This window comes from Dipodomys merriami, unplaced genomic scaffold, assembly GCF_024711535.1.
Source record: "Dipodomys merriami isolate MVZ:Mamm:240054 unplaced genomic scaffold, mDipMer1.0.p SCAF_12, whole genome shotgun sequence".
In the NCBI taxonomy this organism is placed as follows: domain Eukaryota; kingdom Metazoa; phylum Chordata; class Mammalia; order Rodentia; family Heteromyidae; genus Dipodomys; species Dipodomys merriami.
This window is the reverse complement of record NW_027202493.1, coordinates 44,238,237-44,261,749: the sequence shown is the minus strand read 5'-3', so window position 1 is coordinate 44,261,749 and position 23,513 is coordinate 44,238,237. Positions and strand designations below refer to the sequence as shown.

Below are 23,513 nucleotides of genomic sequence, written 5' to 3'. Positions count from 1 at the left end.
GTGTCTCTGTGTCACTGTGTCTCTGTGTCTCTGTCTGTGTCCCTGTGTCTCTCTGCATCTCTGTGTCTCTGTGTCTCTGCATCTCTGTGTCTCTGTGTCACTGTGTCTCAGTGTCTCTGTGTCTCTCTGTCCCTGTGTCTCTGCATCTCTGTGTCTCTGCATCTCTGTGTCTCTGCGTGTGTTATAGGACCAGAGCTTCACAGGAGCACCACAGCGGCTTTCCAGCAGGTGGCAGTAGCGTGTCCTGGGGGAGGAAGCATGGAACCCATGTAGGCCCCCCCCCTCCGCAGTCCACACTGCCCCCCCCCCCCCCCGCAGTCCACACTGGCCCCCGGTGCTTTGTGTGAACATGCATTGGGATGTTTTTCCCTAGGAAGTGTGGGAAACACCATGGTGGAAGGATTCAAGCTTGGGCGCGTCTTTGCCAACCACACAGCCGGCGTGAGGCCCTCATCAGGTGAAGACGCAAAGCCTTCAGCTGGCGAAGGGAGAAAACTCCGCAGGCGCGGTGCCGGGGCTGACCCGTGGGATCGGGGCTGCCTGGTGGATGGCTACCCCGCCCGACTGCTGTCTTGACAAGGGCTGGGCACCCAAGGAATGCCCATCTCTGAATGGACGGGGGGGGGGGGCCGCCAGGGGAGAGGGGAGGTTGGGGGAGGGCAACTGTCCTCAGTTTCCTTTTTGTCCTTCCTTTCTCCCTGGGGAGAGGGGGGAGGCAGGAGAGGCATTGCTGTTTCCTGATGGTTTGGAGAGATGGTCTCAGCCAGGGAGGACTCAGAGGCTCCTAGAGATTCCTGCCCCCCTTGTCCTACCCAGCCCCCATCTCCAAAGCCCCTGACAGTAACCATGCATGACCCCATGTCAGTCACCGTTGAAGGTAATCTTCAGTCGGTAAAGGTGGTGCCAGAGCGACAGGCTTCTTTATTCTGGGCACGTAGATCTAAACAACACCAGGACATGGTGACAGGAGACCCCGCTCAGCCCTTCCCTGACCCGCTCCTGCCTTGGCCGCGTCCCCTGGAGCTCAGCTCTAATGGCCCAGCGATGGCAGCTTTCTCCTCTTATCTTCTGCAGGCAACGGGCTCTTATGAGAGCCATTCCTGGTGCTCAGTAATCCTCTTATTTCTGTGTGCGGACCAGGAGATCAAAGCCCCAGGGAGGCCCGGAACAGGCTGGGCTGGGAGCTCCATGTCCATTAATGCTGACAGATGCTCTGTCCGGCTGATGGGCAGCAGATAGCCACCCTGCTGAGAGAGGCTATGAGGAAGGAGGTGGAGGCGGTGTTCAGGGCAGGAGGCCCCAGCCCCGGGGCCTTCATGTGGATGGACCAGAGACTAGAGAGTCAGGAGCTGAGGGCAGGCCAGGGCCAGGCCCCGCCCCGCCCCCTCATCTCTGCAGGGCAGTGCTGGCCTCTCCGTCTTACCAAGAGCACTGTGCACCAAGGCTACACCAAGACATCCTGCCAGGAACCGAAGGCCTGGCTGTGTGGACGTTCTAGAATCATCTCTGGAGGTGAGGGGTAGTGGGGATCCCTCAGAGGAAGGAAAAGAGAAAATGAAGGAAAAAGGAGTGAGCAAGAAAAGGAATTAGGTTTCAGTGACAAGATTTTAAAAATCACAGGACTGCCAGGCACCCGGCTCGCACCTGTCATCCTAGCTACTCAGGAAGCCGAGGTCTGAGGACCCCAGTCCAAAGCCAGCCCAACCAGGAAAGTCTGAGACTCCTAACTCCAATTAACCACCAAGAAGCTGGAAATGGAGCCATGGTTCAAGTGGTAGAGCACCAGCCTTGAGAAAAAAAAAATGGTCAGGGACAATGTGAAGACCCTAAATTCAAGTCCCAGGACTAGCACCTCCTAAAAATAATCAAATCAAAACCAATAATCCTAGCTACTCAGGAGGCTGAGATGTGAGTCTCACAGTTCAAAGCCAGCCTAGGCAGATAAATTCGAGAGACTCTTATCTCCGGTTAACCAGAAAACAAAACAAAACAAAACAAGAACCAAAAACCATGTGGCTCAAGTGGTAGTTAGAGCTTCAGCCTTGAGCAAAAAAAGTCAAGTGAGAGCACAGGCCTTGAGTTCAAGTCCCAGTACGGGCACATACACAGGGGAACATTATAAGACTGCAGATTTCACTCAGAATCCCACCTGTCACGCGCGGGCCCCTCCGAGGGCCTCCCGCTCCGCAGCAGGTGGAGGGGTTCCTGGAGCCGGAGGAGGGGCCTGGGAGGCAGGCACTGCATCCGCCTTCATCTCAGGTGAGTGAGGACACACGTGCGTGCGTGTGTGCGTGCTGGGGGAGACAGGGCCCTCCGGGCCTCATGCTAAAGCTGTTCAGTTTTGTTTTGCCCAGGTTGGCTTCAAACCTTGATCCTCCCCGCTCAGCCTCCGGCCTCCGGAGTAGCGAGACTCACAGGCGTGAGCCACAGCCTATGGAGTCCATGGAGTTCCATGTCTAAGGAGAGGAGGCCGTCCCCCACACCCATGCTCCGGCGGCCTTGGGTACCCCATGGGGGTGGGTCCCGGGGCAGCCAGGCCTCCAGCTCCCAGCCAAGGACAAGGCGCTTCCTGTGGACGAAGCCCGCTGCCTCTCCTGTGGAGCCCAGGCCCCCCGCCCGGCCCGGGCCTTCCTGGCTTCCAGCCCCACCCTTCTGGGCAGGGAGAGTGACGCCCGACCAGCAGCCGCCCCGGGCGACCCCCATGACCCCCGACCCCTAGTCATCACTGGAGACAGTCCCGCGGGGGCCTGGGACCACCAACGATGCGGCTGGACATGGCGGGCGGGCAGCAACAGAGGGACCGCAGGGAAGGACCGGCTTGTTTGCTGCGGGAGGGGACAGTGACCCAAACCCTGCCCGGCTCTCACTGAGAGCACAGGAGTGCGCCACGAACCCCTGCGATCGCCCTTGGTGCCCCACAGTCATAGAGCCAGGCGGAGCAGGCACCGGGACAGGGCAGCGAGGAAACCGAGGCAGGCAGGGCAGCGAACTGGCCTCAGAGGTCATCCCCTCCTGGGAAGTGGCAGGAGCGGACTTTTCATGCAGGTGAGTGTACTGCCGGAGTCCATGCCCAGACGGGGGCTGAGCCTTTACATCTGGGCCTCCATCTCGGAGGCCTCTGGCGCAGAAGAGGCAGTGGTGGGGGGAGAAGGGGGTGGGTGTTCTCACCTGCCCTCCCAGCTCCGGGGGTGAGCTCGGCCCTCCCCCCGAGAGACACGCGCAGCCACACATTCTCACCCCAACCCAGATCGGGTGGGCCAGGGGGAAGAGCCGCAGAGCCTCTGGGCTGGCCGGGCGCGCCCCCAGCCCCCGGGTGCTGAGTGGTTATTTTGGACAGGTTACACCACATGACATCGTTGTATTCAGTGATCACGTGGCTTTGGTGCTGGGCACAAGTCCCCAGCTGCCCACATTGGCACAAGTCCCAAGCCCTTCAGTTCATATTTTCTTTTAAACACAAAACTAATTTGCTTTAAAGCACATGATCTGTGCCAATGGTCTTAATGAGCTAAAATCCCATTACATAAAACCCTTCAATCTTGTATGACCAACAACTGTGGTAGCTTCATACAGTACAACCCAACGGAATGTGCTAGAAAGTCCCAGGTCAAAAAGCCATGTGGCCACAGCCGCCCCTGCACCTCAGCTTCCTCTTCTGAACTCCCCAGAGGGTTTTAAGGTCATTAAACACGATGGCCAATGACCTGCCTCTGTCTCCAGGAAGAGGCGTGGCCGAAGCTCACCGACAGACACCAACCCTCCCTCTGGCTCCAGGGCTAGACCAGGCTTTGCAGCCCCCTCACCCCCGCCACTGCTGGCCACCACCAGCCCACCAACACGGCCACGGTAGACGGTCTTCATCCTTTTCTCCTTCTTGCTTCATCCCCTGGGTGCTGGGTGGCTAGAGGCCCTGTAAACATGGTCAAGCTTACCGATGCAGGGGGCTCTGGGTTAGGAGATTACAGCCCTGGTTCTAGTCCTACCCCTCCAAGTCCCTCTGTGGCCCACCCTGAGCTCCCGACTCACACCCACCTCCCTCTTCTCTCATGACACATCTGTCCCCACCAGCATTGCTCCTGCAGCTCCTGCTGGGCACAGCCCATTAGTGTCACCGGCATCAGCAGAGACTGCTAGGGTTATAGCCTTGTCAAAGGCGTTGCCTGCCGCCGGCGTCTCAGCTCCATTGCTGGCCAACGCCTCCTGGTTCTTGTCCCAGGAATTCAGTGAATGAAGCCCACGACCATGAAGGGTGAGCTCAAAAGAGAAGTATCTCAGCCATGTCTGCTCCGTCCCCTGGTGGCTGAGTCCAAGGGTTTTTAACACCCTGGGCTCGGTCCAGGCTGTCCCTCTTACATTAGAGGTTTGGAAGGTAGCTTTTTATTGGTCCTGTCTCATAACATTCTGATGGTTAATATCTAATCAGATCTCTTCTGCAAATCTCCCCTAGGGTTATGAGAAAGTTACCTTGCAAGACTGAAAGACCCTACCTGAGAAATAACTAGAATAACAAAGGCCTGGGATTATGGTTCAAGTGGTAGAGTGCCTGTCTAGCAAGCACAAGGCCCTGGGTTCAAACCCCAGTACTAGAAAATAAAAACAAAACAAACAAAAAGATGTTAGATAACTTGACAGAAACAAGGGAGTGTAAGTGCGCACAGAAATAGGTCGGGATGTATTTTCTCTGAGATCCATAGATCTAGGGTCTAGAGCAGCTTCTTCCTCTGAGAAATGCTATCAGGGTCCAGAGGGAGCTGTGACTTCCTAGACCCTGCAGATGGAGGAGGTGAAGCTGGCACATTCCACAGATTTCTGGAAGTTCTTGGAAGACTTTGCAGGAGAAAAGATCTCACTTGCTGCAATAGGTTTCCTGCAGGAGAGTGCCAAAGAAATTTACCTTGACTCGGCAGATGACACAACTAAAAGATGGATCAGAATTGACCATGGTGATGGATAGTGATGGAGGTTGTGGTGGTGATGGTGGTGGTGGGGGTGATGGTGGTGGTGATGTTAATGATGATGCTGGTGAGGGAGGGGTGTTGGGAGTGAGGCTGGTGGTGGTGGAGACCCTCAGTTCCAACAATACAGGTTCTGGGGTCTTGTCATAGACTTGCAAACACCCAAGTGTTTGCCCGGCCTCTCACATCTCATTTATACATATCCTTTTATTATGTTCATTTACAGACAAGCAAAGTGAGGCTAGGCGTGGCCTGGCCGAGTCCAGATTGCTCCGCGTCCATCATTCTGCTGGCTGCCTGGAGAAGCCACGAGAGTCACGATGGAGATGGGCAGGCTCCAGTGAACGTTCGTGTGGACACCATTGTTGATCCTTGCCACCTGCAAAGGGGAAGCTTCCTCCCCCAGCGCCCGGGAGAGGAGACAGAACGAGTGGCCTGGGTGGGCAGGTTGACCCCAGCCTGGCACTGAGGCCCACTGGGCGTCTGCCCGGTGGGCGGCCTGTGCGGTGGCCCTCTGCCATGTGTTTGTAGCCCCATTTCCCAGTCCTGACTCTCGGGCTCATCACGATGGCTAAGGGTGTTCGCACCGGGAGGCAGGCGGCTCCATATTTGTCCTCCAGGACGGTGTCTGGCCATAGAGGGACCCAGCCAACTCTGCGTGGTGACCGTCACCACAGGAGAGCGCGGCTCTTTGGCGGAGCTGTGGCCTGGGCTGGGGGCTGCACTGGGCCATTATGGACCTGCCATGGGGGCTGGGCTGGGGAGAACATGGCCCTCCTCCCACCTGCCTCCCATCCCACCCCAGCGGCCAGGGGCGGTCCCTGCGCTATCAGCAGTGGAGAGGGGCAGGAATGGACGGGCGGGGCGGTCAGTGAGCCGGCGGAGAGCACAGGGCAGGAGTCGCCCTTCTTGGAGGTCATGTCCTCCATTCCCAGCCACCAGGCACAATGGCACGACCCATCCATCACGGCCACCCGCCTGGCTTTCTTCTCCAAAATGCGTTAATGCATTCTTACTTTAAATGACTCCGGCAACACAGACAGAGTCTCTGCCATTATCCCCCTCCGCCCAGTATGAGCCCACCCGCGTCTTCTGGGGTCACCGGCCTCTGTCGGTAACCCTGGAGTCCCTTTGGTCTGTGTTTACATACACGTAAGGGTGTGTGTGTTACAATTACAAACCGCATGCATACAATCATCTGTGTTTCCCTGCTCCCGCCATGTACCTAAATCCGACCTGAGAAGTGCCGGGGTGTAGCAAGGCAAATGAACGAACAGCTCTCGTTTCCCTTCCCTGTTTGCTCCGCCTGGAGACAGTGGTTGGCAGAGTGGTCGTGCATTTATCTTTGGGAATAAAAGCACCCGTCACTGCAGGAAAGGGTTCTTAATTTCTTTTGTTAGCATAATTGTACAAGTGGGTATTATTGTGGTTTACATACATGCATAGGATGCACTTGATCAAATTCACCCCAGCCATATTATTCTTTCTTAACTTTCTCCTTCCACCTCTCATTTTAAAAACTGTAGTGCGTTTCATTACACTGTTTTCCTACATATACACAAAGTACTTTGGTCATAATCACTCCGTGTCATTCTTTTTTTCTCTTCCCCCTCCTGCTGGGTCTTTTCCCCAAAACAGCTCCCCATTTACCATCATGTCTCCTCTTCCTCCTTCCTCTTCTGCTCCTCCTCCTGCGCCTTCCTCTCCTCCTCCCTCTCTCCTCTTTCTTTGCCTTTTAGTTTTCATAAGCAAAACCATGCAGCATTGTCTCTCTAGCTCAGCTTCTCTTGCTGCATCTAACAATCCCCAGTTTCCCTCAACTGACCTCATTTTGTTCTTCTTTGATACTGAATACTCCTCCTTCGTGCAAGTACATTACATTTGCATCACGATAGAGGGCTATTTTCTTGGGGAGGAGTACATAGTTGCAGCCCACCTCTGAGTGGTCTGTATGATGCTTCCCACCAGCCTCCCCCCTCCATTCCCCAGCCTTCCTGACAGTAACTATTTCCCGCATCTTCTCCAATGTTGGCTATTTATTGGCACGCTTTTCATTTTCCAGGCTGATGGAGAGACACTGAACAGGGCTGTTGGATTTGCTTTCCCGGGCGCTGGTGTGGCTGTGGTTATAGCTGTTCTCCGGAACAGTACTCATTCTTATCACTGGCCCATTTGTCTCCGGCTTGTTTGGGAACAGGAAGTGCTCCTTGGGTTTTCTTTGCAGTAATCCTTTGTTAGACAGGCGCTGCCAGTGTTTTCTCCCTGTCTGACTTTGATCCCAGTCCTTCGTGAGGCCCCCGGGGCAGGGTCAGCAGCCGTGATATCTCTGTTCCAGGATGTTTACCACACGTCTCCCACTTGCACCCCAAAAGCCACCCTCTGCCCGGGGCCTGTGCTGTGCCCAGCGTCCTGTGGAGGACTACAGAGGCACCCACTGGCCCATCCTGGCCATGGCTTCTGCTTAGGGAAGCAGTGGGGAGCTGTGTCTTGGTTAGGACATGTATCAAGCAGGACATTAGCCCAGGTCTGTCTGACCCAGATTCTCAAGCTGTCTCCCAGACCTTCTTGTGGATCAAACCATCCTTGCCTGAACCCTGCTAGAATATATCATCTTAGAGACTCGTTCTATTCACTCATACGATTCACAAATGTCCATAGGGCACTTCCTCTGCAGGAGTAGGGACACCGCGGGGAAATACGCAGCCAGCTCCACAGAGGGTCGAGTCTCACCAACTTGCTCCTCATTTTGCTTTACTGTTGGCTCATTTGCTTACCACCACCTGTGGACAGGTGGGGTTGTAGGAAGGCCACACAGGAGTGGTACAGGGGTCAGCAGGAGGCCTCCTGCTTATGGCTAGGCTAGAAATGACACCATCAGTTGTCACGTGGGAACCTTGCAGGTAAGCAAGAAACGGAGTGGTCAAGGAATGAATCCGGTGACACCCACATCCCATCCACAGCCGACTCCGCCTGGCTCATCAAAGGTTAGTTACAGGCAGCATGTCAGACCACACACGCAGGTATGCATGCATGTACTCTAACTTCTGTGCCTTCAGCACCATGGCATGTGGTCTATGTGCTCTCTGGAGAGCACAGGGTGCGTGGCCCAGTGTGTCTGTGTGAGGCCGGGTCCCAGTAGTTCATGGGAAAGGCCACTCACGGTCCAGGGAAATGAGCAGGCGGCTAATTTTAACCACGAGCAGCAGAGTGACCTTGGTACAGGGCCTGGGGGTGGGACAACTGCCACAGAGATGCCCCTAGATGGTACCCAGGCCCTCCCCAAAGTCCCGGAGCCGAGATTAGAGCGCCCTGTCACGCTCCTGCCTCCCTTCCTCCCGCCATGCTGTCAGCCCAGGACAGCCTCGCCCTCACCTCATCACTCCTCGGGAATCCGCCTCAGACCCGTGGGGACTGGCTCCCCTCAGACCCTGTCAGCCTCCGCTGCCCACAGGGAGCTGGGGCCGAGCTTTGGGTGGAAATGGGGAGGATGGGTCAGGGATGTGGAATGGGAACAGAAGCCTGGCAGGTAACCTTGGGGCAGAGGTCCTCTGACTAGGACTTGGCTTCCAAACATGCTGGGGGAAAGGAGTGTGCATAAGCTGGCGTCCAATTGCATGCATAATCCTGTGCAAAGTTAGGATATCAGCTGGGGGTGTGTAGCTCCCTCGGAGGTAGGTACCCTGTGTCCACGTCAAAGGCAATGAGTCCGAGGCCCAGTGAGGGATCCCCGGATACCACACAGGTCAGAGGCAGAACCAAGAGGAAAAGGGGGGCCCAGCATGTCCTGTGGCTGCACTGGGGGGAGCTGCCGAGGCCACGGCCCTCACTTCCTGGGCCACCTGTGTGCAGAGAGCCTGGCTCCACCTCTTCCGGTTCACTGGCTGGAGGCGCTCGGGATGACCCGGGCAGGGGGCTCCGGCTGTGGAGCTGGCAGATGGCCTAGCTTCTGGGTCTTGGTTTTCCCATCCACAAAATGGGGCAGCACAGAACTTAGGTTGCGAGGTGTGGCTGTGAGCCTGGGCTGTTCCCAAACCATCTCAACAGCTTCTGAGGGTGAGGGCAGGTGGCGGGGTGAGGGTGGGCGGGGCAGCGCCGTGCCTGGGCTGGACATCTCCAGGGCCACACACGGGCCTGCAGGTCACCCAGGGCCCACGGTGCTAGTTTCCCACTGTTGGTTTGCACCTACAATTTTTAACTCTGCGCCGTTATCTCCTGGCCACGCCCTCGGTCTATTTTCAGGTCTCCAGTGATGTCAGCAGAGCTGTAACTCTGTGAGTCAGGCGGTCAGGGGTCAGTTCCGCTGCAACCACGTCTGGCCACCTCACCTCTCTGGGACGGTGACCCGGCCCAGAGTGAGAGTCCATTCATCCTGGTGGCCCGGTCCGTGCCAGGCATTTCTCTTCCTGGCTTCCTTCCGCCACCCTTCCTGCACCCTCCCATCACTCTCTAGGAAAGGTCTGCTTAGCCCTGTTCAAGGGATTGCCCCCGAGGGCGCTGGACAGGCCGCGAGCTGTGCCCAGCTGGCTCTCCACGTAGGCCCGTGGAAGGAAGGCCTGGCTCGGGAAGACTGAGCCCCAAGGGCGACCAAAGTAAAGAAATGAGGTTATTATTACTGGCACAGACACCATGCCCCCCCCCCCCAAGCAAAACGAACATGGCAAGGACAGGGAGAAGCCAGAGCCCGTGTGCTGCTGCTGGAAGCGCAGAACCACCACCTCTCAAAAACCAAACCCGGAGTAGCGGCTGCTGGATCCAGAGACCCCACCCCACGTCACCAGCGGCATTATTCACAGCGGCTCCAACGCAGAAACATAAATAGACAGAATGTGGCATGTCCATGAACTGGAGCATTACTCATCATTGACAAAGGAATGGGGTTGTACCATAGGCCACAACATGATGAACCCCGAGGTCACATGGGATAAGGCATGGTCCAAGAGACACATAGTACAGGATTCTGCACATAGGAGGGGTATGGACAGTCAGTGGGGGTTAGGGAGGGAGAGTTAGTGTGAACAGTGGCAGAGTTTCAGTCAGAGAGATGAAAATATTCTGGATAGATGGTGTTGGCCATACTTAACATTACTCAATGCACACTTAGAGTGTGATTGGTTTTATGGTGCGTATATTCTACATGAAATCTCAAGCAGGGTGCCAGAGGCTCGTGCCTGCCATCCCAACCATGAGGGGGGCTGAGATTATGAAGATCAGAGTTCTGTCGTTCTAGGCCAGCCTGCGTGAAAACGTTCACAAGGCTTCATCTTAATAGAAAAAAACAACCACCACCACCAAGCTGGGTGTAGTGGCTCATGACATCATCCCAGCTATTTACACTTCCTGGAGTGTAATAATAGGTGGACCGCAGGCCAGTATGCCCTGAGCCAAAAGCAAAAGTCTGTCTCAAAATCTTGAATGCAAAAAAAGCTGGAGTTGGGGCTCAAGGTGTAGAGCACATGCAAAACAAGTACAGAGCCCCGAGACAAAAAAAAAAAAAACTACCAAAAACAAGACATAAAAAGAAACTAGGGGCCCAGGGAAGCTCGAGCCCGGGACTCTATCAGAACCTGAAGGAATCTGTGTTGGGAGATTCCATACGATACATCACTAACGGCAGACCTTTTGAGCGAGTTGGCATTTTGATATGTGAGTTTGCTGATGGCTGGCCCAGAAGTGGGTGAACAGGCGGCATTTTGAGGTTAGGGGGGGACTGTGCACAATGAGGTCACAGTGGTACCTAGGGCAGCGCACAGCGCACCTCACACAGGGCACGGAGCACACAGCTCACGGTGCACACAGCATGCACAGCGCACAGCAAGCTCGTTAATGACAAGGCACTGGCGCTGGCCGATCAGGGCAGATGCACAAATGCCCTCACCACGGCCGGATCTCAGAAAGGGCATCAGTCAGGAGGGAAGATGATGACAAGTTTGGCAATTCTGCCCTTTTTTTACTGCTAAAAAATGCCTTTTTAAAGCAAAGTGAAACCCAGACACATGAAGGGCATGTCTGGGATTCGTGGGTGCTTTGGCCCTCCTGTCCTTGGCTTCATCATGGGTCTGGTGGCTGGGTCTCTGACCCTGGCACCCTTTCTCCTTACCCAGCAGGCCCCATGTTGCCAAGGATGTGTGGGGTGAGGGCGCCCTCTGCAGGCGCTGGAGGAAGTGACGGCTGGGTCAGCCGTAGCCCGGAGCTCACGCGGACTATGTCACCAGTAACCACGTGGACAAAGGCCAGCCGGGGAACTTTATTGTCTGAAAGTCCAGGTGCTGTGGGGTGGCCTAGGTCAGAAGGCCTGGCTCTGGACCAGGGGACAGAGAGCAGCTCTGGGTGGACCGTGCTATGAGGGCCGGTCCCGCCGCCTGCCCATCTCTGGGCAGCGGCACCAGCCCTGCGCCCTGCACGGCCACAGTGGTCAGGTGAGCGCTGCGCACCGACACACTTGTAGACAAGAAGGTGAAGTACGAAAGCCCCGCGGCCCCTTTGCGAGGAGGAGCGGGGAGTGACCCGGGAGGACTCACAGCCGCGGCCGCTGAGTGGGAAGCGCCTGGCGAGCACCATCCCCGGCTGTCCGCGGCCAGGCAGGCCCCGGGGAGGCGGGCGGCGGCTAGGGCTGCAGCTCGTACTGGCCCTCGGTGGCCGTGTAGAAGTCCTCCAGCACCGACTGCAGGAACTCGAAGGTCGGCCGCTCCTCCGGCCGGCTGCGCCAGCACTCGGAGATGACACTGCGGTACAGCTCCGGGGGACACGTGTCTGGGCGCGGCATGCGGTAGCCCCGCTCCAGGCTGCGGATGACCTCGGGGTTGCTCATGCCTGCAGGGGACAGACAGGGGCGTGGGAGGGGCAGGAAGGACAGCCGGAGGGAGGGGGAGAGACTTACAGGTGCAGACGCCCTGGCTCGCCTGGCTCTCCCCTCTTTCTCTCTCGCTCTCTTTTTGTGCCTGTACTGGGGCTTGAACTCATGCTCTGGCGTGGCTTTGGGGCTCAAGGCTGGTGCTCTGCCATCGGAGGAGCCACATCACTTCCAGCTTTTTGCTGGTTTATTGGAGTTATCATGGACTTTTTTTTTTTTTTAACCATCATGAACTTTTCTGTACTGGCTGGCTTCAGACCTGTTTCCTCCGCCTTGGAGTAGCTAGGATTACAAGCATGAGCCACCAGAACTCAGCTTTCTCTCTTTCTGTGAGATAGGGTCTCATTATGTAGTCCAGGCCGGCCTCCACATCAAAATCTTCCTGCCTCAGCTCCCGGAGTGCTGGGATTACAGACGGCATCACCAAGGGTCCTCTATTTGCTTTCTATTGTTTGGCACAAGCCAGGCACAAGCCGTGGTCTTTCCAGGGATGGCTCCTCAAGGGCACCCTACCTTGTTGCCTCCAATGACCAGGCACCTGGTGAGCCTCAGACACCCCCAAAACTCAGCCCTCCCCCTCAGACATGGGCTGGCAGAATCTGTGCCATGGGGACAGGCTTTGGGGAGATCCTGGGTGCAGGGCCTAGGTAACCTGTCCACTACTGAGACAAACCACAGGAATGGACTTGCATTTGGACCTGACCTTCGCCTCGATGGTGGCTTTGGGGGCTCCTTTGCCCTCTCTGGAGGAAGGGGCGCAGCGCAACACTGGCGAAGGGCAGAACCCCACAATCTAAACCTGTGTCTGGGTCTCTCTTTCTGCTTTTGATCCCCACTCTGTGCCTGGTGGCAGTCTCAGGCTCCAAGAATGGGGTGTCACCTCGGACATGCAGGGGCGCAGGGGGGGGCCCGCTGCGGCGGCCACCTACCTGGGTAGGGTACACGGCCGTAGGTGACCAGCTCCATGAGGAGGACTCCGAAGGACCACACGTCCGCCTTGATGGTGAACACCCCAAAGTGGAGGGCCTCGGGCGCCGTCCACTTGATGGGGAACTTGGCTCCTGAGAGAAAAGGATCCCAGCAGCTCCAGGGTGCCTGGCTGCCCCCCAGCCCCCCCTCCTGCCCCTTCCTCGGCCCCATGGCTGGCCACTGGACCCAGTGAGGCACATCCAGAGGCATGAGGACCTGAGGCCAGGGGCCGGGTGAGTGGGGCCCTGGGTTGGGGGCAGTCACTCCCACCATCCTTAGGGGTCCTTCCTAGGATGAGGATAAGTTCAGAGAGGCTTTGGGGAGCCAGGAGGGAGGCGGGGGGGCGGGCAGGACGAGGCTGGGGGACTCTGCTCACCCTCTTGGGCTGTGTATTCACTATCCACGATCCGGGCCAACCCAAAGTCCCCAATTTTGCAGCACAAGGTCTCAGACACCAAGATGTTGGCTGCCCGCAGGTCGCGATGGATGGAATTCATGTGTTCAATGTACGCCATTCCTTCGGCAATCTGCGGGGACAGATTCCTCACCGGGGAGGGCAGGGACAGTGCCGGCCAGCATCTGCGCACAGCCCTGTGGGAGAGGAAGCCCTGCGCGCCCTCAGCCAGCCTGTGTGCAGCCCGCTGCCCTCTGGCAAGGCTGCGGGGCGCAGGGAGGTGGTGGATGCAAAAGGGGTGCATGCTGTGGGGAGCGTTCTCATCCCCAGCACGCCTCCTGCCCTCCCTCCCAGGCAGCCATCTCCAAGAGTCTGTAAGCAGCAAAGCAGAAGGATGCTTGGAGGCGAAGATGGCCCTGAAGAGAGGGAGGGGCTGGTGTCCAGCAAGCCCTGTCACCTCCCTCAGAGGTCACGCTCTGACTTGAGCAAGACACAGAGTTAGGGTGAGCATTAGAAGAAGCACAAGGTCCTGAGTTCAAACCCCAGCACCACCAGAAGGAGGAAGAGAAGGAGGAGGGGACAAGGGAGGAAGAAGAAGAGGAGAAGGGGAAGGAGGGGAGGAGGAGGAGGAGGAAGAAGGGCAGTGGGAGGAGGCGGCAGCTGAAGTGGATGAAGCCTCAACCCTGCTCCTGCTCTGGGCACTCAGGAAGTGAGAGCAGAATCCAGGGAAGCAGAGGTGCGCCGCAAGGGAGCTCCCCCCGCCCCCCCATCCAGCGTCTGGCTAGGGCCAGCTGTGTGGCAAGAGCTCCACCCCGAGCCGCACCCAGCCTCATCCACCTGTTTCCACTTGCAGCCGTGTCTGCAGCATGCTCTTATGTTATTCCCTTGCTAAAGCCTTCCCCGCCGCACAGCAGCGAGTGCAGGACGCTGACACCTTCTGGGCGGTGTTCGTAGTACTCAGCTCATCACCTACTACTTGTTGACCAGTACTGGAAATGCACCCCAAGCCCAGATGGGTGGGCCCAGACCTGTTTCCACAGAGAAGCCGCCGCCGCCGCCGCCGCGGGAGCCGCCAGGCGGTGGGGGCTCAGAGCTCTCTGCAGTCAAGCTGCCTCCTGGAGCTGAAGAAACTAAGCCACAATCACCAGTGATGGGGGAGAAACTGAGGCTAAGACAGAGCACCGACCATCTTGCTCCCATGTAGGAAACGTTAGTAGAAATGGCTGTGACTCGGTCCTGCTGACAGGGCCATCGGGAAGGAAGCAGAGGCCCTCTGGGCAGGGGAGCGGAGGGACTGGTTACCGGGTGTGGGCACGTATGCCTGGTGTGTATATGCACCTGCTCGTGTAAGTGCACACGTGCGTGCAGAGGCCAGCTCCTGGCTTAGAAGTTGTCCTCAGGGAGGGGCTTGCTCTTCCAGCTCTCAAACCCTGGTGTCTGAGCACATGGAGGTCCGGAGCGCACCGGCCCTTGCAGACTTTGCCCCTGGGCAATCCAAGCGTTGCAGCCAGGACTGCGAAAGCAAGGGGCAGGGCAAGGGGAGGAAGAGGAAGACGGCGCAGACCGCAGACGGGCTGTTAGAAACCAGGCATCAGCGCCAATTTTCCACGTCCATCTCACTGGCTGCCTTAGAAGTGCCTGCTCACCGCAGTGGAAAAATCTGTGCCTCCGTTCCTGCCATGCTAGCAGTGGCAGATAACTGTGGTTAGGGTGCAGCGAGGTGATCCCTCCCTAGCAGTGTGTGTGTGTGTGTGTGTGTGTGTGTGTGTGTGGGTCACACAGGCTGACCGCAGACCACAGCTTTCCTGCTGAGAGCTATAGGTTTTAACAGACACACCCCAGAGCCACCAGATGCTACATCAGCGGGGCTGCTGACGTCTCCTGGGGAGGAAGGAGCCCTCCCCTTCATTCTGCTCTCCCACAGAGTCTAGCACATTCTGGATGTGACCCAAAGGGACACAGAGGGCCGCTCCGGGCCGCGGAGAGGGCCTGGGCCCTTGAGATTCCCTGACGGCAGAACTTCCCCAGAACTTCTCAGCGTAGGAGTGTCCCCGCACTCTATGTGGCTCATGTGGCCGAGCCAATCCCAGGGTGGCACCCGGACCTCGGACCGGTGATACAAGGCCAGTGTTTTTACAGCGGCCTCCATCTGTGGAGGAAACGGATCCCACCAAGCACAGCTACTACCTATAAATACCTCTCCTGGGCTCTCACAGCACCACTGCCCTCCCCTCCTCCCCCTTCCTCCCTTCCTCCCTTCCTCTCTCCAATGAAAGCATTCTCATCTGTCATGGCTGCCCAGAGTCGGGACTACATTTCCCAGAATCTCTAGCAGCGGCTGATCCAGGGGGCATGTAGCCAGGTCAAAGAGATGACCCCAGAGGGAGGAAGTAGCCTGTTCTGGTGGTGCCCACGCTACCATCTTGGACAGCAAGCTGCCGTGCTAAAATTCCCTGCAGGCAGAAGAAACTCAGGGGCGGAGGCTCCTACCTGCCCGGCCTGTCCGGCTCTGGACATTGACACAGTCACACCGTCAGGGTTTCTGGATCTCACAGTCTTGCCTGGGTCTAACCCACCCCAGGGGACACCGCGACCCTCAGGGGGCACGGGGTGGGGGGCAGCCCTCCCTCCAGGAGCCCTCAGTGCGTGCGCCTTCACCAACCTGGGCCGACATGTCGATAAGTCTTGGGATGGACAGCCTGCCTCCTTCCTCCGTCTTCAGGAAGTCCAGCAAGCATCCTAGGGAAAGAGAGCACAGCTGCGCCCCGGGCCTCGCGGGCCTTGGAGCGAAGCCCCTAGCCACCCGGAAATGAAGTCTCAGTCAGGTCTGGGGACCACGGGAGGAGGGAACTGGATCTGCGGTTGGCACTATTTCCCCAAAGGGCATTTCCATGTGTGATTAGCTCAGCCATCTTCCCTGGCAAAGACTGACGGGGGACGGCCCCAGAGCAAGAAAACACCAGGACAGGGAGACCTGGAGGGGGGACAGCTGAGGACATTACCCATCATGCAGTTCACCTGCACGCTGCTAGCCAAGGTGCAGCCCCTGCCCGGGGTGCCAGGCCAGCCCCCTCAGCCACACTTAGTTGGCACAGCCATGTTAAGGCCAGAGGAAGCAATATGGCATCTGGGTGATGGGAGGTCAGGAGGAGGTGATAGAGGCTAAGGCCTGGTCCCCGGTCTGCGGGTCACGAGGACACATGTGCCCAGCCCGGTGTATTCACACCGCTGTACACACACACCTGTGGCCCGGAAGGGCTGGGGCTGGAAGCAGAGCCACCTGTGGATATCAGCCTGTGTGCTCCTCCCGCCGCCCCCCTCCCTGCCCAGCATAGCCAATCAGGTGCTTCTGAGTCTCCGGGAGCTCCGGAAGTGGAAGCGTGGGCTACGCTGCCCCTGCGACTGTGTGAGAACCACTCTGCCCTTTCGCTCCTCCCTCTTCTCCACGCACGCACCGCACCGGCACGTCCGAAAGCAGCGGGACACAGCTAGTCCAGCTCCTGGCCAGGCAAGCCCAGGGCCGGAGCCCGGGGAGGGAGGGAGGGAAGGGGGAGGGGGCCCCACCTCTGGCCATGTACTCCGTGACGATGTAGATGGGCTCCCTGGTGACCACGGCGTAGAGCCGCACCAGCCTCTTGTGCTGCAGCGTTTTCATGAGGTTGGCCTCGCCCAGGAAGGCTTCGGAGGACATGGTTCCCTCCTTCAGCGTCTTCACGGCCACCTTTATGTTGTTTTTGTAGTAACCTGGGCCCGTAAGAGCAGAGAGAATGGACAGCCCTCGGCTTGGCTGGCGAGGACTGCCGGCACGGCTCCCTGGCCAGCCCTGCTCCCAGGCTGGGGCACGGGTCGCACCTTGTGAAGGCACAAGCCCGCCTGGGCAGCCCCCTGCCATTCCCAGCCTCCAGAGGGCCGGGCTTGGCCCTGTCTGGGGAAGGTGTGGCCCAGATCCAGCTCTGCATGGGGACCCAGCAGCTCCTGCGAGGCCGGATGGAGACCCAGCTCCAGGGCTGAGGCCCAGAGCCGTGGGTGGAAGTGCCAGCCAAGCAGGAGCTGTGGTCAGCTACAGGGGCGATGGGAAGGTGCTGGGACCACTGGACACCGACTGCTACAGCCCCACACCACGGCAGCGGCCTTTGTCCAGCCAGCACCTGGCCAGGATTGGGCTGGGAGGGCTGGATTCTCTTTCCACCATCACGGAACTCTAACCACCGTGGGCCAGTCCCTTCTGCAGCGGGGACCTCAGGGCCTCAGGGCCTCTCGTGAGGCATCTGTGTCGGTCTCTCGGCCTCTCCCCTCACCAGGCTTCCTGGGGAGTCCAGTTCCCTGTGACCCACACTGTGCCATCTGCTCCCCCCACCCCCAGGATGTAGGGCGGGGAAAGGGGCCGCCCCAACTCACCCATCCAGACCTCTCCAAACTGCCCAGACCCGAGTTTGCGGACTAGCTTGAGTGACTGCCGGGGGATTTCCCACTCGTCCTGCGCCCAGGGGTTCTGGGGGGCCAAGGCCACACAGGGCAGCGCCAGCTGCTGGCACAGCCCATCCCCCTTCTCTGCAGCAGGAAAGAAGAGAGCATGGTGCAGGGCAGGGCGTCACTGGGAGCCACACGAGTCCCCACGGTGTCCCCTTGCTCCCTGGAACGTGATGTGTGTCCCCCCCCACACACACACACACAGAGTAGGGCAGCATGCATAAGAGTGAAAACGCGTCTTTCTCCACATGGCTGAGCCAGTAGAGGGCGCTGCATCATTCAATCTGCGGAGGTGACCAATTCCTGAGGCTGCCTCCCTCCTCCCACTCCCAAACTGTCCATAAGTTAATAGAGATGGGGGGGCCTCTTGCATAAACCCCGCCCACCGCAGGCACCCCTCTTACTGGAGTAGTGCTGCACCAGGGCTTGGAGGGAGGGGAAGGTGATCCTGGGGGAGATGTAATAGCCCCCTTCGTCCAGCGAGCGGATCTTATAGTGCTTGACCACCTCCCCCTGGGAGCTCACGTCCTTCACAGACAGGGAAAAGGCACCTAGAGGGTTAACAAGATAAAGGCCCCGAGGTGAAGGAAACACGAGGGAGTTCAGGAAAGTCTGTGCTGCATTTCCATGGCTTCCAGCAGAACTTCCTTCTTCCTTTATCAGAACCTCGGAGCAGTGGGACAGCCCGGCTCACCCCAGCCTCCCCCCACCGCCAGACCACGTGGCAACCATTTGCCATGGAACACGGAGAACGGGGACTCCTCAAGGAGCCTCTGAACCCCACCCCAGTGTCCTTGGTAGCGGGGTGAGATATTTCCCAGGAGTCTGTTCAATTTCACCGCTGCTTGTCTATGTATTTGTCATCCATCCCCTGGCTTCTCCACACACAGCAGGTAGCAGATGCCGTGGGTCAAGAACAAGTTAGGTTTAAAAGAATGGTGCGAGGGGGGGGAAGAGGGGGGGAAGGAGAAGGATTGGGATTGAGGGGGAGGGGGGAGGCTGGGAAGGGATGTGAAGGGTAAACAAAGGAGGAGGCTGCAATGCTTGGTAAGAAATGTACGCATTATCCTGCCCATGTAATTGTAACTCCTCTGTACAGTATGTTCACAAATAAAATAAAATTAAATTAAAAAAAAGAAATATATACACACCTAATAACAGTTCAAAAAAAAAAAAAAAAAAGAATGCCAGCTAAAACCTTCTTTCCTTGGACGTGTCTTTGTAAAGCGCCCCTTGCTCCCAGAGTCTGTCTTTCTGAGATAGGGGATGTGAGGTCCCGGCCAGTCACGGGGGCTCCTCCTGCTGTTCTCCCCAGCGGCCACCAGGGGTCAGTATCAGACACATCGTTCTCTACCATTCCCTGATGCGCTGCCCTTCTCCCAGGTCACAACCACACTGATCTCAAACCCCTTCCCACTGACCAGCCTTTCTTTCACCACCTCCTTGCAAAAGAAGGCCGAGAGGCCAGAGGCTGGGGCTACCCCTCCCGCCTCCCTGGTGCCTACTCTGGCCCCAGGACCCATCTCCTCACACACTGCAGTGTGGGGGGGGGGCGCTCATCACAAGCCAAGGATCCCTGGCTCTCCTCCACTAGGCAAAGCTCATGCCTTGGGGTCCTCTCCCCCACCACACTGCCCCCCAACCTGGCCCCTGTGAGGACTACAACCAATCAGCACTGTTGTTTTTCCTTTTGCACTGATTGTTTCTGGGATGGAGTCTCGCTTCCTGCCCAGGTGGACCTGCCAGTTCTGTTTCCCAGCTAGCCGGGGTGACAGGATCCCCCATCCCAGCTATTGGAAAAGGCCTGATCTCACAAATAGACCCAGGAAGCCCATAAACCTTAATCCTCCTGACCTCGGCCTCCCAGCTCGCCAGGATGACACGTTTCAGCCACCAGCACCTGGCCTGGGTACTTTTCTTAGCGAGATTCTCTCCACCCAAGCCAGGAGGAAAACCGGGAGGAAGCTGCTGCTTCTCATCCCACAGCAAGGCCCTGCAGGGCCTCCAGCGCCCAGCGGGCCGGCAAGGGGACACCGCTCACCTTTACTGGTCTCGCTCTCCCGGATGAGGAAGGAGCCGGCCTTGTTCATGGGTGCCAGCAGCTGCCTCTCCGCCTCTTTCCGGCTGATAGTCCTGAAGAACCACCTGCAAAACAGCACAGGCAGAGCGGCCATGCCAGGGCAGCCCTCTCCCCCCACAGAACCGTTCCAAAGCTGACCCCAAGGCTGCGCCTCGTCTTGTCCCTGCAATCTCCTCCTGTCTGCTCTCCTAGCAGTTTTCCTGAAACTGGCCTAGAGCATTGTCTGGGTGACTCTAATACGGTTGCTTTGCAAAGATGCACAGGATCCCACCCTCTCTGATGCTCTGGCTGCTGCCATCCCAAACTTGCCCGGCCTCCCACTGAACTCGCCCGGGAGCTGGGAGCCTGGAATCCTGCCGTCCTGCCACCGGGGCTGCTCAGGGTGGAGGTGCCCGCGCTCCCGCTCACCCTTCTCGAGAAAGGCCCAGCGCCCAGGGTGGCAGGCGAGAGGGAGGAGCTGCCTGCCACCTGCTGTAACTCCTGCCCCAGCCACGGGCCGCATGGCGCAGGCCCAGGCCCAGGCCCAAGGTGCTAATGATGCCTCCTGGAAGCTGGTGGTGGGGTGCTAGGAACCCCGCTGGGTCCAGTTCCAAGCCGAGTCCATCCCTGGAGACTACAGGGCGTGGTGACTGGTGCTGGCGTCCACCGGTAAGCCTGCACACCCCCCTCTCCCCACCGCCCCCCCCCCCCGTGTCTGCCTGCGAGTCTCACACCACTGGTGGCACTGGGGCAGCTCCATTGGGAGGAGCCAGGTAGCTCTTGCTCTATTGTGTGTCTGTGTCGTGCCGTATTAGGGCTTGAACCCAGGGCCTCTCACTTTTGCCCAGCTTTTTCACTGAAGGCTGACCCTCTACCACTTGAGCCACACCTCCTTGTTCTGCTTTTTGCTGATTAATTGAAGGAAATTGTCTCTTGGATTTATCTGTCTGGGCTGGCTTTAAACCCTGATCCTCAGCTCCCGGCCTCCTAAGTAGCTAGGGTGACCGACAGGGTGAGTCACCGGCGCCTGGCCGGTTCTTGCTTTATTTATTTATTTTTTATTTTTTATTTTTTTTTGGGTCCGGTCATGAGGCCTGAACTCTGGGCCTGGGCGCTGTCCCTCAGCTCTTCAGCTCAAGGCTAGCACTCTACCACTTGAGCCACAGCGCCACTTCCAGCTTTTTTGCTTTTTGCTTATGTGGTGCTAAGGAATCGAACCCAGGGCCTCTGGCTTGCAAGGCAAGCGCTCTACCACTGAGCCACCTTCCCAGCCCCCAGTTCTTGCTTTAGAAGGGAGGAGTCAGTCCCTTGGGAAGCAAGACTCCAATGCAGAGGTGCTGGGGACGGGCCCTCCGAAGTCTCGTCTGGAGCCTCAAGCCCACCACTAGCCCCAGGTCTAGCATGCCCCCTGCCCTGAACTCTCAGGAAGAAGCAGCCACCACTCCTCTGGTTCAAGGCTGCTGTGTCCATGCACCTACTTCTCCACTTCCAGGGACTCTACGGCGGCCACAAAGTTGCTGGGCACGAGGCCTTCTCTTCCCGTGACAAGTGACTTGGCCAGCCACCACTCTCCGGTTCTGAGGGGAGAGGGAAAGGGAAAGAAATCAGCAGAGGTCCCGCACGCCCCGTCCCCGGTTGCCACGCTGTGTGTGCAGTTCGGGGTGAGGTGACCACTAGACTTCCCTGTGCAGGGAGGAAGGGATGGCGCCCCCTGCAGGAGAGAGCTTGCCCAGACAGCCTGAGTGCCCCAGCAGGCCCGGTGTAGATGAATCTAAGGACTGGGTTGGGACTGGCTGCAGGAGAAGCCATTGTCCATGGCAAAACCCAGGAACAAGCCAGCCCCTCCCCCCCCCCTGCTCCGCAGAACAAGCCTGCCAGGACTGAGAGAGCACACGTGGTTGGGGGGAAATCTGCAGCATCGTGTCTCCAGAGGGCAACCGAGGGGGACACAACTGACTCGGGTGCAAAGATCTCCCGGGGGACATCCAGGAAAGCACCGGGTGAACCCCAAGGGGGGCTTACAGGCCTGAGGAAACCAGGAGGGATGTATGGAGGAGGCTACGTGTGGCATGGGCTCTTAAGGATGTATAGGAGTTTAATAGTGAGCGGCAGAGAGATGCTGAGCAGCTAGGAAAGGGACGAGGTAAGTGATGGACAGGCAGGCAGCTGTGGAGGGCGTGGGGGGGGGGCAGGGGAAGGGAGGGAGGGTTGGGGGGCGGCATTCGGGAAACTTACTCCTTCAAGACCTGCAGCTTCTCCCCCTTCACCATCGGCAGGTCCCGGTCATTCACCCCCTCGTAGTCATACAAGGCCACCACAAAATGTTCCTCTGGAAGAACCAACAAAACATGCTGCCACCTGGGCCTAGGGGTGGGGCCGGGGGAGGGGCGTGGGGACAGGGAAGACCTGGCAGGCTAGAGGGGACATTCTCGTCCCCAGGAGGCCTCAGGCCTGCAGCCCGCCCAGCCATGGGCCGCCCCAGAGCCCAGCCGGCTTCCCTCTGAGCCACTAAATCCCCGGGCCAGCAGAGTCCCCAGGCCGGCCGCACAGAGGCAGCCGTGAGCTCACCGGCGCGCTGCGCACCCAACCCCAGAGCCAGTGTTGGCTGACCCCTCATCCCGCCCGCCCGCCCCTCAGAGCACGGGCGCCGCGCCCTGGGGCCCAGCTCCCAGCCAGCGGCTGGCCCGCAGCACTGGCCAGCACCCCGGCCGCTCCTGGGAGGCGCTGAACGGGGCCGGGGTGCCCGGCTGCCCACCGCGGGGGGGCCAGGGCCCCGCAGCCTGGCCCGGCCTCCTGCAGGAGCCTGCCTCCCGGAGGCCGCCGCGCATGACATCCTTGGAACGGGTGACGGGGCTCCCCGTGTACGGGACGTGAATCCGTGAGCCAAGGCTCGGTGGATTTCCCTTTCCCGAGCCTCCTTTCTGGAGACGTGAACCCCTCCACACGAAAGCGAGAGGAAGGGGACCCCGGCAGGGTAAGGGACACAGGGACACGCTGGCCAGTTCCAGCACGGCTGGGGAGGGGGAGCAGCGGAGCTCCTCCAGGACGGGTACTGCTGTCACCACCTCACACCTGATCCCTTCTGCCTGCCCCGCCCTGCCCTGCCCTGCCCTGCCCTGCCCTGCCCTGCCCTGCCCTGCCCCTCCCCTCCCCGCCCTGCTCTGCCCTGCCCTGCCCTGCCCCTCCCCGCCCCTCCCCGCCCCTCCCTGCCCCTCCCCACCCCGCCCTGCCCTGCCTGGGCCTCCGACTCAGAGGGCCATGCTCACGCATGCCCTCAGCCCTGCAGTCCTGATGTCAGAGTGGAAGTGGAGTTAGAAGGAGGAGGAGGGAGGAGGAGGGGGAGGGAGGAGGTGGAGGGAGGCGGGAGGAGGAGGGAAGGCAGGAGGTGGCCTGGGAGTGGAGACAGGCCGGCACTCCCTGCAAGCCCCCCCCCCGCCCCCAGGCAGGGAGGGAAGGTCGGTGCCATCCCCTCTGAAGCTGGGCCCCGAACGGCGTCTTCCTGCAGCTTTTTGCTTTCATCCATACTTTGTAGGCGTTTGTTGTTCCCATGCCCTGGCTCAGGCTCAAGACAAGAGGCCAGCCTGGTCTCTGGACAGCCCTGCAGGGGGGAGGTGGGCAGGGCGCGCTGCTCTCTGCCCCACAGAGCCTCCCCTCCCCATCCAGGAGGACCCCTCCCCCTCCATCAGGCTGCTGTCTCCTGCACGGAGTTGGGCTCCCGGAGCCTCTTACCTCGGTCTGCGTGCTGGTCCGGGGGTGGAGGGGTGAGGTGGTTAAAGATGACCTGAGGCAGAAACAGAGTCCGTTCAGCAGCTGCGG

At 58.8% G+C, this 23,513-nt stretch overlaps 1 protein-coding gene across 5 annotated transcripts in view; it reads right to left on the bottom strand.

Moving 5' to 3' along the window:
* Window positions 1-11,178: 11,178 nt before the first annotated feature.
* The window catches only part of Blk (BLK proto-oncogene, Src family tyrosine kinase), a 44,254-nt gene continuing 31,919 nt past the window's right edge, over window positions 11,179-23,513 (bottom strand). For all 5 annotated transcript variants that reach the window (XM_070016798.1, XM_070016797.1, XM_070016802.1 and 2 more), the window contains 11 exons: window positions 23,427-23,478; window positions 21,933-22,026; window positions 21,176-21,274; window positions 19,680-19,783; window positions 18,043-18,189; window positions 17,567-17,719; window positions 16,733-16,912; window positions 15,831-15,907; window positions 13,151-13,301; window positions 12,735-12,866; window positions 11,179-11,765 (listed from right to left, as the gene is read on the bottom strand). In XM_070016798.1, coding sequence (XP_069872899.1) covers window positions 11,560-11,765; window positions 12,735-12,866; window positions 13,151-13,301; window positions 15,831-15,907; window positions 16,733-16,912; window positions 17,567-17,719; window positions 18,043-18,189; window positions 19,680-19,783; window positions 21,176-21,274; window positions 21,933-22,026; window positions 23,427-23,478 — 1,395 coding nt within the window. In that variant the 3' untranslated portion in view covers window positions 11,179-11,559. The remainder of the gene's footprint in view (window positions 11,766-12,734; window positions 12,867-13,150; window positions 13,302-15,830; window positions 15,908-16,732; window positions 16,913-17,566; window positions 17,720-18,042; window positions 18,190-19,679; window positions 19,784-21,175; window positions 21,275-21,932; window positions 22,027-23,426; window positions 23,479-23,513) is intronic.